General features: G+C 46.3%; 1 protein-coding gene across 2 annotated transcripts in view; it reads left to right on the forward strand.

Moving 5' to 3' along the window:
* The window catches only part of JAKMIP1 (janus kinase and microtubule interacting protein 1), a 173207-nt gene that overhangs the window by 100251 nt on the left and 56663 nt on the right, over positions 1-16293 (forward strand). For both annotated transcript variants that reach the window (XM_002814560.5, XM_054553696.2), the window contains 2 exons: positions 14517-14726; positions 15200-15319. In XM_002814560.5, the coding sequence (XP_002814606.5) occupies positions 14517-14726; positions 15200-15319 (330 nt within the window). The remainder of the gene's footprint in view (positions 1-14516; positions 14727-15199; positions 15320-16293) is intronic.

Raw genomic sequence — 16293 nt, forward strand, 5'->3', positions numbered from 1 at the left:
GTCTAAAAAAAGGACACCTACGGACTCTGTAATTCTAAGTATCTACCCAAGAGAAATGAAAACACATCTATATAAAGATTTGTACGTGAATGCTTATAGCATTATAATAGTCAACAAGTGGGAGAAGCCCAAATGTCCTCAGTTGGTGAATGGATAAATGTGGCATGTCTATACAACACAATGTGATTCAACAATGAGAAGGTATGAAATATTGATATATGCTTCAATATCTATAACATTTCTGAACCTCAGAAACATTATGCTAAATGATAGAAGCTAGACACAAAAGACCTCATGTTGTATGCTTGCATGTATATGAAATCTCTAGAATAGCCAAATCTATAGAGACAGAGAGTAGGTTAGTGGCTGACAGGGACTAGTTGGAATGGAGATTAGCTGTAAATGAGCATGAGGGATCTTACTGAGTGAGGAAGGTTCTGAAACAGATTATAATGATGGCTCCACAACTTGGAAGACTTACTAAAAATCGGTGATATATAAATTAAACTCTAAAATGTGTAAAACAAGAAAAATTGGAAATTTAGGGTTGATAAAAGCTTAACAGTGGATCTTGTATTTGCATTTAAAAAGAGCATATTTATAAGAGGAAGAAAAGCACACAATGAGACAACACTGCCCAGGCACCAGGATGGCTAAATTAAAAAGCTAACAGTGCTGAGAAATGGCAAGGACGTGGAGCAGCTGCGCCCCCAGTAGCATCCCATACACTAAAGTGCCCTAAAACAAAACAGAGACATCTGTTAACTCAGACTTTCTTATCCAGCAAAAAATATTATTTTACAATAAGAGTGAAATAAAGACATTTTAGGTAAAAGGAAGCTAAGATTATTTGTCGCCAGAGGCTGCACCACAAAAATGCTCAAGGAGGTTCTGCAGGTGAAGAGAAACAATGCCAGATAGGAATTTAGTTCTCTTGGAAGGGAATAAAGAACAGGAGAAGTGGGTAAAGGAGAGTCAATATCTGAGACGATCTCTTTTTCTCAATGTATTTAAAACACAAGTGACTGTTTAAAGCAAAAGAATCACATTGTATTGTGGGATTTATGACATATGCAGAAGTAAAATGCATAAAACAATCTAGAAAGGATGGGGTGGGGTGGTTGGTGGTAAATGGATCTGTGCTCTCGCACAGTCCTTCAGTCTTGTCCGAGGGGGTGCGTGACACTATGAATTCAAGGAGGCTGTGACAAATCAAGGGTTAAAAAGGCAGCGCAAGGAGGCACAGCTAAAAAGCAAATAGGGGAAATAAAATGAGAGACTAAAGAAATCTGTTTGCACTAAAAGAGGGTAGCAAAGAAGGACCAAAGCAGGGGGAAAAAAAACAGACGGGACAAATGGAGAAGAGACAGCAAAACTGTGGAATTAAACAAGTCATATCAGTAGTTACATTAAATGTAAATGGACTAAACCAGTTAAAAGGCAGAAATTGTCAGAGTGGATACAAAAGTCACACTTTAAATATAAAGACCCACTTTCCCTGAAGGAAAAGGATAGAAAATATGCTCTGTGAGCAATAAATGTAACAATAGGATGGATAAAGGTGTATTTAGTCAATGGGATATTACACAGCACTGGGAAAAAATGAATTTCCAAAACAGACAAGAAAATGAATGAATTTCCTAGACGTAGTGTCAGAACCAAACCAAAGAAGATGTGCAGAAAAGCTACATACTATATGATTTTACTCACATGAAGTTTAAGAAGGGTAAAAACTAATCTAAGGTGCTAGAATAAGAGTGTGGATGACCTCTGGGTGTGGGGTTGATCAGGAAGCGGCAGGAGCCAGCCTTCTCGAGCATCAGGAATCAATCTGTCTTCCTTCCTTCCTTCCTTTCCTTTCTTTCCTTTATCTTTTCTTTCTTTCCTTCCCTCCCTCCCTTCCTCCCTCCCTTCCTTGTTCCTTCAGATGAAGTTTCGCTCTTGTTGCTGAGGCTGCAGTGCAATGCTGTGATCTCGGCTCACTGCAACCTCCACCTCCTGGATTCAAGCAATTCTCCTGCCTCAGCCTCCCGAGTAGCTGGGATTACAGGCGACTGCCACTACGCCTGGCTAACTTTTTTGTATTTTTAGTAGGGACAGGGCTTCGCCATGTTGACCAGGCTGGTCTCGAACTCCTGACCTCAGGTGATCCACCTGCCTTGGCATCCCAAAGTGCTGGGATTACAGGCGTGAGCCACCACACGCAACCAGGAATGTTTCTTTTCTGACCTGGGTGGTGGTTGCGTAAAGTGTGTTCAGGCAGGCGTGGTTTTGGACAGCACCTTGTTAAACCAGACTCATGTGTATCAGAACCATGTTCTCGAACTCCAAACTCGACACTACACTTTCGTTATCTCTGATTCAAGTCACAGTCACTGCTTTTCTGTCCCACAGTGTAAGTGAGCCATAAAGGGCGTTGCATTTTAATTATTCTTTCCAGTTCCACGGAGAGAGCTTTCACTACCTCTGAAATATTCAAAGCCAGACAAAAACCTGATATCCTGGTCTTGAGTGGTTTTGATCAAGGGAATCAGATTGCGTTTCTCCAAGCTGCCTAAGCAAGCACGGGCCTGGCTTTTCCCATGGAATGGTTGACTCACACCATTTGTCAAATGATGATGAGAACAAACGCTTCTTATTGCATTTATTGTTGCAAAATGGGGCAGTGATCTGTAAAGCTTCCCCCGTCCTTATGGAGTTTTCCAAAGGTGGTATAGGAATAGATTGAGCATCCCTAATCCAAAGTCCCAAATGCTCCAAAATCTGAAACTCTGTGAGTGCTAACATGAAGCCACAAGTGGAAAATTGCACACCCAACCTCCTGTGACAGATCGCAGTCAAAATGCAGGTGTACAACGCAGTGTATTCAGCATACCCAAGGGGGAAAAAGATCCCCCAGCCCCCTTCAGCTGTGATATAGCTTCCATACACACCCAGACTCCCCATGCAAGCATGCTCACGTTACCATGAACACATTATCTTCTCCACTGTGTCAATGGTATGTGTGAACAAGTGTAAGAAATGATTGCATATTGGTAGCATGTAAATTCAGAGTCAGAACTGGGTGAGATGGCTCATGACTGTAATCCCAATACTTCAGGAGGCCGAGGTGGAGGATTGTTTGAGGCCGAGAGTTTGAGACCATCCTGGGCAGTGAGGTCTTGCCTCTACAAAAAATGTAAAACTTAGCCAGACATGGTGGCATACCCCTGTAGTCCTAGCTACTCAGGAGGCCCAGGTGGGAGGATTGCTTGAAGCCAGCAGATTGAGGCTGCTGTGACTTATGATCATGCCCGTGCACTCTAGCCTGGGTGACAGAGAGAGAGTCTGTCTTGAATAAATAAATGCATTCACTGTCAGGAATGATGGTGATGCCAAACAACCCCAAACTGTCCACTTGGGTGGCTGAGACAGTGAGACCTTTGCTTTCCGATGTTTCAATGTACACAGACTTTCGTTTCATGTACAAAATTATTAAAAATATTATATAAAATTACCTTTCAGCTATATGTATAAGTGTATGTGAAACATAAATGGATTTTATGTTTAGGCTTGGGTCCCATCCCCAAGATATCTCACTATGTATGTGCAAATATTCCAAAATCCAAAAATCCTCAAATCTGTAACACTTCTGGTCCCAAACATTTCAGATAAGGGATACTCAACCCGTACTCCCGTTTTACAGGGTAAAAGTTAAGTGGGAATTTTATACTCAGCCTCAGGCCATTGATCCTCTTTAAAAACTCAATTCTGAATGATACAGGATTAAAAGCAATGTCCAATGGGATCTGAAAATGAACTTGTTATAATGATAATGACAAATATTATTCTACCCCCAGTTTCCTCAACAGAGTATTTGATGCACAGATGGCATGAAGGCCTTTCGAAAAATGGAGAGTGAAGATATAGCCTGGGAAACAGTCTTTAAACAATGTGGCAGAGGGTTAATATCCTCAGTATATGAAAAGTTTGTCAAGTTTACAAGAGGAACGATGGGAATTTATAACTAGTCAAGCCATGGGAACACACAGTTCACAAAGAAGAAAAGCAATGCCTATTAAATATAAAAATTAGTTTAAGCTCACCAGTCATGAAATGCAAATTAAAACAGCAGGATGCTATCATTCCCAATCAAATTAGCCAGAATTTTTTTTTAAAGGTAGGGTATAATTTAAGTGTCAAAAGAGAAGACAGCAGGTGCCTTTGGCAGGTTGTTCTCAGCCCCAGGGCCTTTGCAGAGGCACTCCTGTGTCCTTGGCCGGGAGTGCTCCACCCCCGATCTTTGCACCGCTGTTTCTTTCTCACTGAGTAGCTCCTACCTCAGTGTCCCTTGTGCAGGGAGGCCTGCCTGAGCATCATCTAGACCAGCCCCGAGTCACTCAGTTATATGCCACCTTTTCCCATCCTTGCCACAGCACTTCTCATCTGATATTTTTATCTCTCTCTCTTTGATTATTTCTTGTGTGTTTCCCCCTACTAGGATCCAAGTTCTGAAAGGACAGGGACTGAGTCTGTCTTGTTCACTGTGAAAGCCCAGAGCCTGTGCAGTGTGGTACATAGCAGACGCCCCCCACCTCTGTGAAAACAACAGCTTTATGCACGCTCCTGCCCTTTAGTGTGCTAATTCCACTTCCAGGAGTCTACCGAAGGAAATGTGCAAAAGCATGCACAAAATCTTACGTACACATCAGATGGCGCCGTGTGTGTTCTGCCAGTGGTCTCTTGCATCCGCATTTGCTGCCTCGAGTTTCTGAGTCAGGACAATGACTCAGGCATTTATGACAAGCTACAGGGACTTGGGAAAGTGAACACAGAAGGTTAAAAAACAGGATGTATGGCTGCAAACAGAACTCTGTCTTGCAGAAGTAGAATGAGGGGAAGCTGGTGACAGGTTGGCGGGGGCTGCCTCTGGATCCTGACATCATGGGGGCTTTCTGTTTCCTTCTCTGTTCTTTGTTGTATTTTTAATTTTCCTTCCTTCCTTTCTTCTTTCTTTCCTTTCTTCCTCCCTTCCTTTCTTCTTTCTTTCCTTTCTTCCTCCCTTCCTTTCTTTCTCTCTCTCTCTCTTTCCCCTTCCTTTCTTCCCTCTCTCCCTCCCTCCCTCCTTCCCTTCCTTCCTTTCTTCCTTTCCTTCCCTTTTTCCTTTGCTCCTTTCCTTTCTTTTCTTTCCTTCTTTCTTCTATTTTCCTCCCTCACTTCCTTTCTTCTTTCTTTCCTTCCCTTCTTCCTTCCTTTGCTCCTTCTTTCTTTCTTTTCTTTCATTTCCCTCTTTCTTTTCTTTCCCTTCCTCCCTCCCCCCTTCCTCCCTCCCCCACTCCCCTTCCTTCCACTTTCCTTCTTTCCTTCCTTCCTCCCTCCCTCCCTTCCCTCCCTCTTCCTTTTTATCTTTCTTCTATCTTTTTTCTTTTTTGACAGGGTCTTGCTCTGTCGCCCAGGCTGGAGTGCAGTGGTGCAATCACAGCTCACTGCAGCCTCTACCTTCCAGGCTCAAGCAATCCTCCCACCTCAGCCTCCTGAATAGCCAGGACCACCTATGCCCAGCTAATTTTTTGTATTTTTTGCAGAGACAAGGTTTCTCCATGTTGCCCAGGCTGGTCTTGAACTCCTGAGCTTAAGCAAACATCCCACCTCTGCCTCCCAAAGTGCTGGGATTATAGGCATGAGCGACTGCGTCTGGCTGTATTTTTCATTTTCTATAACGGATCTGCATTCCTTTCCTAATAAGAGTTAAAACTTTATTTTTAAAAGAGTGCCGCTGTTGCGAACTAGTTTCACAAGGTAGGAGGAATCAAGGCACAGCTTAAGGCCTTGGCCCTCAGGATCTCAACTAGGAGAAGAGGGGCCGATGGGCCAGCCTAGGCTGGGTGCCCGCAGCTCCTGAGACCCCAGGGGCCCCGGAAGTTGGTAGGTTTGTTTACTCGCATGGCTGTCTGCCAAGCCCTCTCCCTGGGGCCAGGCTGTTTTCTCAGCAAGATTCCTCCTGTCAGTTGGGTAGGAGTGGCCCATTTCTGGCCTTCTCAGTGACCCTTTCACATCTAGCTTCAGGCAGCTGGGAGATAAAGGAGAGTGTTTTCTTTCTTTTTTTGCCAGAAAATTACGGAAGAGAGGCTATGTATTTTCCGGGCACTCCATTTGGTGAGCACCTGCTGTGAGCTAGACCCAGGGCTAGCACAGATTGTTTGAGATTTTATTTTATGCTTTTATAAAACCATAATGGTTGTTTTTAAAACTCATGAACTGAGAGTGGCATGTGTTCGATGCATGTTCCCTATATAGATGCCTGCTGGGCCAGCCTCTCGGGGGAGTCATGGGGGGCCTTTGCTAAAACCCTGCCTGGCCATCTGCAGGGAGCTCGTGACCGTCTACTGGGGTGACAGGTGATACCTGCTCCCATGTGATCTCAGCTTGGGAGGTGAAAGGCAGGACATCTGGGGACTGCCCTGCCCAGCCCAGCCAGGGCAGCAGAAAAGAGGGAATATGCAGCCTTCCTGGGCGGGTGGAACTCTGGAGCCCTGCGCACAGGTTGACCAGACACATTGAGTGGTGGTGGGCAGAGGCACCGGGGCAGGACTTATCCCACACCGCCTCCCACCACCTGCAAACCTGGCTCCTTCTTTGAGGAAAGTGACCTCTTCCCAAGTAAGCATCATTCCTCTCTGGAGACAGGATACTTTTCAGGGCACGGCAGCCACACCTCCCTGTACAGGTGGACATCATTCATTGTAATACAGGAGGTGTCTGGTTCAGGACCATGAACTTTTAAGAGACTGCTGACCTTTATGAGGCAACTGTTTTGCATAAGAATTTGAGTGATTGTTTCTGAAGCTCTCTTTTTGGGACATCTCGGGTTGGCTATCAGCCTTGGAAGCAGCACATGATCTGGACTCGCTGCCAATTGCTGCATGTTAATAGTAAACAATCAGTTTAATGGGAGCTGGACACTGTTTATAGTCATCCACGGCGAAGAAATTTGCTGTCAGTTAGAATGGCCCAAGAACACATATAGCCCTGGGCAGGACAGTTCCCCCTCAGTTGAATATTTATTTACTGAATTATAGAGAAAAATAAGACATGATTCCAGGCAGCAAAGAGCTTACAGTTAATAGGAGTGTGAGCAGAACGGTTTGGTAATAGGACCGTGCAAGCCAAAGAGGCAGCAACAAAGAAGAGGATGTGATCACTTCTGTGGGTAGATGCAGGAGTCATTTCACAGAGGAAGTGAGGTCTGAACTGAGTTTTGAAGGATGCATAGGAGTTTGTTAGGTGATCCTATGCAGAGGGAGAAACACTGGCAAAGGTTTGGAAGTAATAGGGGCATGATGTGATCGTTTCAACCATAGCTCTAAAATAGCCATGATGATATCTGATACTTGGATTCCCAGTAAAATACAAAATGAAAATATAATGGAATCCTGTTGTCAAGTATTGGAGACTTTATTTTCTTACTTTTAATAGGAGTTTTCAAAGTGTGAAATATTTCTGGCAAAAGATAGAGATGAGATCACAAGCAAACACCTTGTGCCTACCACACAGTAGATGAAGCATCACAGGTAGAATCGAGGCCCCTACACCTGAATCTGGGGGAATGATTTCCAGGAATGCGTTTCTGATTCTATCTCCTATGCATGTGATGATGACCGATATAGTGGGTCTGCATGAACACTGAAAAGATTTTCTATTTTCTGCCTTCCAATGACTTGGGGTCAAGGACCCACTTAGAAGGGGCCGTGCTTCCCTGCAGACCTCACTACGCTGTGCACTGAGAGCTTCAGTGACAGAATAACGACGAAGGGTATTTTGCTTATATTCTATCTTTTCCTCCTATAGACTTTCATAGCTGGGCAGAACCAACAATGTTCTCTCAATGGCTTAAAACCCACCTCTGCCAAGCCCCGTGCATTCCCAGAGGAGCAGGAAGGGGGTGTGGCCATGGGGAGGGGAGCCTGCTCCGGTTTCCTCTCGGGGGCGTCAGTACACAAGCCCATTGGCAGGAAATGGTTCTTTGCCCAGTGTCTCATTTTGTAGCACAGGAAGGAGATCTAGGGAAAGTGAATGACTTCAGAGAGCAGAAGTGCTTGTACCCACACTGGTCCCCTCTCACTGACAGTACAGGGCTCCTCTGCATGCAGGTTGTAGGCTGGCCGGGATTCCACCACACCTGGAGTGTGCTCTTCAGGTGAGGATGGCTGGGAGGAAAGGGGCGGGACACCCAGTGAAAGGCACTGAGGGTGTTGCTGGGGAAGAAGGGAGTTCTCTCTTTTCTTTTTCTTACCTTTTAAAAAGTCCTGATGATTTGAGGATATATTCATTTATTCCCCACCCTCAATGTCGAAAACACTCTGAGATTCCAAAGGTTCTTAGAAACTAAGAGCCTCCTGGGGAGGTAGTGAGTGTCCCAGCATGGGGAGAGTGTAAACTGGGGCTGGGAGCCCTCTGTGGGAGACGAGATGCTGGAAGAGATTTTGGGACTGGAGGCAGGTGACAAGGCACCCTTTTAAAGTCCTCATCCAGCTATAGCCTGGGTCCCACAGTTGGTGACAAACCACCAGTTCATGCCTTAACCCCATACTGTGCCAAGAATGGCAGAAAAGCTGTGTCAGTTTAAAATTTCTGATTTATAGACAGTGCAAGCACACCAATACTGAGTCCTCAGGAACAGTCTCCAGCCCCTTTTCTCTATCACATGTGTTCATGGGTGTGTGTTCAGGGGAGACGTCATCACATGGTGGAAAGAGAAGCCTTTGGAGAGAGGCTGCCCTGAGTGATTCTGGGCTCCCCATTTGTTTGCCGTGTGACCCTGGGACCAGTGGTTACTGTCTCCAAGCCTCTAGCACCTCACCTATAAAATGGGGGTATTCCCATATCTGCCGAGAGTCAGAATTAAACAAGCAAGTGAGCTAAAGCATGTAGCAGCTTATAGTTTCTGTAATAGGATACCTGTAAAATATGTTCCTCTGTTATAGAAAAAATGTATATGTAAGACAAGTAAAATGGGGGAAGAAAACCCTGTGTATTTGCACAAGAGATGGTTTGAGCTTAATTTAAAATGTGCCAGGGATCCAGCGTCATAAAGGCTCCATTTCCATTTCAGTGCCAAACAAAAATCTCCCCCCATTCAGGTATCTCATTGTGTGGATGGTTTTCACCCAAAATGGTCCACTTAGGAGAAAGAGTGAAAAAATCAAATGTTCATTTCTCCTATTCACCCACACCCTGTCTGATAAATGTCACTCCTTAAGCAAACCTGTTGCCCATGGCAACACATTCAGAAGATGGGCTGCTGGTTTCATTCCTTTGTCAGCTGGATTGGATTAGAAATGCAAGAAGGCTTTTGGACTTTTGTCTACACATTAGGATGCCTCTTAGTAAAAGTCAAGAAGAAAAGGTGGTTATGGCCAACATGGGGAGTGACACTCTAGTTTAAGGTGGTTATGGTCAACCTGGGACGGCGATGCTCTAGTTTAAGGCAGTCATGGTCAACGTGGGGTTTTGACACTCTAAGGCGGTCATGGCCAACGTGGGGCAGTGACACTCTAGTTTAAGGTGGTTACGGTCAACATGAGGCAGTGACACTCTAGTTTAAGGTGATCATGGTCAACATGGGACAGTGATGTTCTAGTTTAAGGTGATCGTGGAGCCCGTACTGCGTGGCCTGTGGCTTCTGAGAAACCCTGGTGTGGTGCTCTGTTAGTTTCCTGGGGGCAGCTGTAACAAATTACCACAAACTTGGAGGCTTACAACAATGACATTTATTTTCTCTACAGTTCTGGAGTCCAAGGTATCGGCTGGGCAATGCTCCCTTGGAAAGCTCTAGGGTGAAAGTGTCTTCTGGCCTCTTGCAGCTTCTGGTGTGGCCGGCAGTCCTTGGCTTTTCTTGATTTGCAGTCGTACCACTTCAGTCTCTGCCTGCACGTGGCCTTCTCCCCTGCATGTCTGCAGCTTTTCTTCTTCTTCTTCTTCTTTTTTGAAATGGAGTCTCACTCTGTCACCCAGGCTGGAGTACAGTGGCGTGACCTCGGCTCACTGCAACCTCTGCCTGCCAGGTTCAAGCAATTCTCCTGCCTCAGCCTCCCGAGTAGCTGGGATTACAGGCATGCACCACCTCACCTGGCTAATTTTTGTATTTTTAGGAGAGACGGAGTTTCACCATGTTGGCCAGGTTGGTCTCAGACTCCTGACCCCAGGTGATTCGCCTGCCTTGGCCTCCCAAAGTGCTGGGATTACAGGTGTCTTCTTCTTTTAAGGATGCCAGTCAGTGGGTTTAGGGTCCACCCTAACCTGGTATGACCTCATCTTAATGTGCATCTTCATTTCATCTGCAAAGGCCCTATTTCCAAATAAGGTCACATTCTGATTTTCGGGGTAGATGTGACATTTTGGGGGACATTATTCACCCCACTACGGGTACCAAGAATGAGAATGGATGTTGAGGTAGTGGCCTCTGCTTCAGTCTTTGATTCCCCCAAACTCTGCAATAAAGTGGAGCTCACCAAATCAGTCATGGGTCGGTGGGCTTGTTTTCACTGAGATACATTTCCTGGTGGACTTGACTGCCAAGAAACAACCGGACTCTGTTCCTTTGGGGCAGAGGGGACAGGGAGGGCTTGGAGAGGACAATCTGCATTTGAGTCATGGTTCTGCTGCTAACCAGAGTGTTAGCACATTCCCCTTTCTGGGCCTCAAGTTTGTGTGTAACTTGGGATAAATGATGTCCACTTTGAGGATCTTTTAAAGACTCAGAGAGTGTCTCTTAAGTACAAATGAGTACCTAGCTCACGCTATAGCATTAAGAGAGGAGTGATAGCCAACATCAAGTTTGTCATTCTTTCCTGAACTCTGTTGATTGCGATTCTTTTGGTCACAAGTGACAGAAATTCCATCAAACCAGCTTAGGCCATGGGTGTCTGTTGGCTCCCCCAACTGAAGTCATGGGATTTGCTGTAGGTACAGCTCCAGGTGCACTAACGATGTCATCCAGGATCCCGGGTTCTTGGGCTCTGCTCTGCCTCCTGCTGCGTCATTCCCAGGCTGTGTGCTCTCATGCTGTGCTGGGGGGATGCCACCACTGTGCCAGGTCCCGTGTTCTTACACCACACAGCCCAGAGTCCCTTTCTTAGCTCCTAAAGAAAAACAGGAGGATCCTGGTGCTGCCTCCTTCCGGCCGTTGGTTCTGATTGGGTTGTGCATCCATCCCTGAAGCAATTACTGTTGGGACAGGGACATCTGGGTGGCATGAGCCAATCGGGGACTGCCCTGGGAACTTGCAGTGGTGTTTGTTCCACCCCTTTCCTACTGCACATGCTGAGACTGGGCGTGTGGGAGAAGGGGAAATGGATGCAGGAAGGAAGCTGAGGGATGTTCCATACTGTCAGGTGAGCAGTTCCAGGTGAGAAGCTTGGGATTTCATCAGCATCCCAAGGGCAGCGAGGTAGGATCACTAAGAGCTCAGCTTGTGATCCAGGAGTAAAGTCAGTGAACTGTGAGTGTGCCTGCCTCTTGCTACGTGAGCTTGGCTAGTGTCTTAACCACTGGGGCCTCAGGACTCTCATGCGGGCTCCGGAATTTGTTCTGCATTGGCCGGCCATCCGTTTCTAGACGCCATCTCTGCTGTTTGAGAATATTTTTAGGGAAACTTTCTTGTGATGACTGGGGCAGAAGCCCTCTGTCTCACTTACTAGGACAAGGGGGAATTGGTGCTCTTCCAAGTGGAGAATTTGGGATCCTGGAGATGTCTTGCTCGTGATGCTGCTGCCTTTTGTGGGGAGCTAGTGGAAGGCAGTGGTGGGGGCTTCACTGCAAAGCTGATACTGAGGGGCAGACGAGAACCCTCCCTTACCCGTGATGGACAGACCGTTGGCTTGCAACACCCTCAACTGCCCCTACCGATTTCCTTTGCTTTGATGTTGTTATTGTTTTTTTTTCCCCCCTCATAGCACAAATCACTCTCAATCACTACAATGTCTGCTTATTTATTATGTTTATTGCCTGCTCCCCCCTCTAGCAGAATAGAAGCTCCCAGGGCAGGGAGGCTGATCTCTTTTGCTCACTAATGTTTCTCAGCACCCATTGATAGTGCTCAGCTCAGTATGTGTTGAGTTAATGAAAGCGTGCTTGAGTGAACTAAATGAATAAACTCCTTCTGCATAATGATTTTTGCTTTGGGGTTGGCATCTGCATTGGCAGTGGTGTTTTCAGCATGTTTAAAGATTCCTCCTGTGGAAGGGACAGTGCTCCTACCCATTTGGAAATTGCATTACTTGGGATTTGGCCCAAGCAGGTAGATGCTGGTGGATCATCACCAGGGGGAGCAGTGGGTACATTCAGCGGCTGCTTAGGAGAAACTGCATGGAGCACCCATTGCAGGGGCCAGGAGATCATCCTGGCAGATGGAAACAGCCTTTTGTCTTCCAAAGAAGGTGCCTCAGAGAGCTCTTAGGTACCAATTAGTACCTAGCTCACAACTAGCACATAAGAGAGAAGTGATACCACTGGCAAGTTTGTTGTTCTTTCAATTAGGATTATTTTGGTTTCAAGTGACGGAAATTCCACATCAGAACTGTAGCACTGTGGTACGTGGCTGGAAAACCTCTCAGTCTGGAATCTAGGGGTACCATTTCCTTTCTTCTCTCATCTCTATGATATTTTTTAGTTTTTAGTGGTCTTCTTTTAAAATAAGATAGCCTCGTGTTACCTAGGTGCTAGAAGAGATTAAGAGTGGCAGCGAACACTGATGGCAGGCTTGCGATATGCCAGGCACTGTACCAAATTCTTCCAATGGTTGCTCTAAAGCTCCTCAACAGTTAGACAGAGTTAGTTCTAAAGTCTTCTTATTGTCCACATTTTACAGAGACAGAAGTTGAGTCAGAGAGGTGACCCAACCTGCCCATGGTCACATGGTCAGGGTTGGGGGGTGGGTGGGATTTTAGCTTGCTTCTCTCTGCTATCAGAAGAGGGCCCTCCCCCTGAATTCTCTGCTGTGGTAGTCTGTGTCTGAAATTGAGGTTTATGATTTAGAAGTAAGAGCTTTGGCTTGTAATCCACTGAAATGTAACCTGCCACGTGAGCGGGCTGAGCGGGAGGAGCCTTTGCATCTGTTTCCTTGCAGCTGCCGCAACAAATAATCTCAAACTTCATGGCTTAACATGACAGAAATGTGTTCCCATACAGTTCTGGAGGCCAGGAGATTGAAATCAAGGTGTCTGCATGCCCACACTTCCCCCTAAGGCTGTGGAAGAGGATCCTTCCCAGCCTCTTCCTGATGCTGGTGTTGCTGGCTGACCTTGAGTTCCTTGGCTTGAGGCCGTGTCCCTCCAGCCTCTGCCTCCATCCTCACACGGCCCTCCCCTCTGTGTCTCTCTTCTCCTCTCATAAGGACACCAGTCATAAGGGCCCACCCTGCTCCAGGATGACCTCATCTTAACTAATTGCACCTGCAGTTACCCTGTTTCCAAATAAGGTCCCATTCTGAAGTTCCAGGAAGGCCATGGGTCTTGGAGGCCTGCTATTCAACCAGGACAGTGCCCTCACTGGAGCATCCAGAAAAAGCTAGAGTGGATGACCTGGGGCTGACACTTCCTCTACATATTTTTTTTGGTGTGGTTCCTCACTGTCACCCAGCCCACTGTGTTGAGCCTGTGTCCTTTCTGACACTCCCCAGTAGGAAGGCTGGACAAGACAGGGCTGGGGGTGAACTGAAGATTAAGTTCAGGTTTGTATGTGGAGAGGTTGTGGTCCCTCCAAGATCCAAGCAGAGGTGTCAGGCAGCCAGCTGGTTCTGTGATTGTGGAGCTCAGAGAGAAGCCAGGGCTGAGGCATGTGTTTAAGATCTGCTGCATATGTGGGGTTGATACCATTGGGGAGGACCTGGCTGCCTGGGAGAAGATACAGAGTGAGAAGAGGACCGAGCCTTGGAAACTCCAGGCTTCAATGAGATCCAGAGAAAGACAGTCTATAAAGAAGACAGAAACTGGGAAGTGGCCTTGGGGAGAGGGAGCAGGAGGTCGTGAGTCAGGGAGTGGGTGACGGAGTCAGGTTGTGAGGACAGAACGTTGTCCGGTGGGTGCGGTGGCCAGGAGAGCACTGGTGACCTTGGCAGGAGCTGTGGCCAGGCAGGAAAGGGTCAGTGACTGAGAGGGAGACATGGGCCTGGAGACGGAGAGAGAAGCCAACTCTGCCAAGAAGCTGAGCTGCAGAGGCGTGGCTGGGGGTCGGCAGTGTTTTATTGTATTTCATTAAAGTGAGAGAGACAGGAGCATACATTGATGTCAGTATGCATGTCAGGTTGAATATATACGTGCTTCAACTCCTAGCTCTGTCTCCTCTGTCTGGTGGGAGTGACGGGGAACAAGCCCTGGGCTGCGGGCTATGCTTGCTCTGTGTCTGGAGTTGACTGAATTCGGTTGACCCAGGCCCGAGAAACTGTTTTGACCTTTCCCTGTGCTGAAGGCCCTAAACGGGGGAGAGATTTCTTGGTCATGAGCCCCTAGGGCTGACTGCTTATTCTTTCTCCTTTTCAGATGGATGAGATCAAAGGGAAAGACCGTGTGATTCTGGCCTTAGAGAAGGAACTTGGCGTGCAGGCTGGGCAGACCCAGAAGCTGCTTCTGCAGAAAGAGGCTTTGGATGAACAGCTGGTTCAGGTCAAGGAGGCCGAGCGGCACCACAGTAGTCCAAAGAGAGAGCTCCCACCTGGGATCGGGGACATGGTGGAGCTCATGGGCGTCCAGGTGAGGGGCAGCAGTTTGTGCCAGCCTCAGGCTGGTCCCCCACCCATTTACGGCGCATTCTTCTGGTCAGCCACAGAGGACACTGAGGCAGCATGTATTCACTCACTCATTCATTCATTCATTCATTCATTCATTCACTGAGTATTGGAGGGGATGTTATAAATTCTTTGTGCTGGACACTGTGTGAGGTGCTGGTGCGTGGTGGCCTTTGTAAGAGATACAGGGTGGGAGGGGCCTGACCACAAGGTCCCCAGGGAGTCATGGAAGGGTTTGAAGTCTCAGTGGCCTTCTAGATGGAGTCTTCTGCAGGTATGCAGTGGGCTTGGGTGTTTCCCACCTTGCGGTGTGGCATGTGGGCCCCTGAATAAGGATCTCACCCATTATGTCATGTGAATTTTCTAAGAAGGCTCCACACAACTTCTTCAAAGTACATTTACGTCTTGACTTTTTTTTTTTTTTTTTTTTTTTTTTAGGATCAACATATGGACGAGCGAGATGTGAGGCGATTTCAACTAAAAATTGCTGAACTGAATTCAGTGATACGGAAGCTGGAAGACAGAAATACGCTGTTGGCAGATGAGAGGAATGAACTGGTAAGTAGCCCCGAGAGACAGGCGGTGCCTCATAGGGTGCAAGGAAGGGGCCCTGAGTCCCTGAAACATGCCCCGCACAGAAAGTTAATGCAGAAGCCTTCTGGTTCTCTGAACTTTCCATCTTACTTCTTTTTGATTAAAAATCTAACACATGCTTATTGAAGAAATCTCTTACTGCCATTTGTTTTTGCAGGAACTTATCTTTAGCAAACAACTGGAGAAGCTCCATGAGAAGCGTGGAGAGGAAGTTCATTGCAGTGTTGTTTACGTTAACAACCCAAATTGAAAAAAATCAACAATTAAAAAACCAAAAAACCCAATTGTTCAATACTAAAGCATGGGGCAGAGTGATTACGGAATATTTATACAATGAATTCTAGACTATCATTAAGATTGATGATGGAGACCCTATTTAATTGAAATGGAAACGTGTTCATAGTAAATTAAATGAAAAATGCATTTTATAGAACAATAATACATTGTCATCATCTTGAATATTAGAAAGTATTCTTTTTTTTTTTTTTTTTTGAGACAAAGTTTCACTCTTGTTGCCCAGGCTGGAGTGCAATGGCACGATCTTGGCTCACCGTAACCTCCACCTCCCGGGTTCAAGCGATTCTCCTGCCTCAGCCTCCCGAGTAGCTGGGATTACAGGCATGCACCACCATGCCCGGCTAATTTTGTACATTTAGTAGAGACAGGGTTTCTCTATGTTGGCCAGGCTGGTCTTGAACTCCTGACCTCAGGTGTTCCACCCACCTCAGCCTCCCAAAGTGCTGGGATTACAGGTGTGAGCCACCACGTCTGGCTAGAAGTTATTCTTTTAGGTGGTGTAATTATGGGTAATTTTAATTTGTGCTTATCTATTTACTTTTTTGCATAAAATTTTATATACTTGTAAACTAAACCTTCTACATTAATTTTAAAAATAATGAACATGGACTTCTGGTTAAAAAAGAAATCTCCAGTAAAAA

The sequence above is a fragment of the Pongo abelii genome, chromosome 3 (assembly GCF_028885655.2).
Source record: "Pongo abelii isolate AG06213 chromosome 3, NHGRI_mPonAbe1-v2.0_pri, whole genome shotgun sequence".
NCBI classification, from domain to species: Eukaryota; Metazoa; Chordata; class Mammalia; order Primates; family Hominidae; genus Pongo; species Pongo abelii.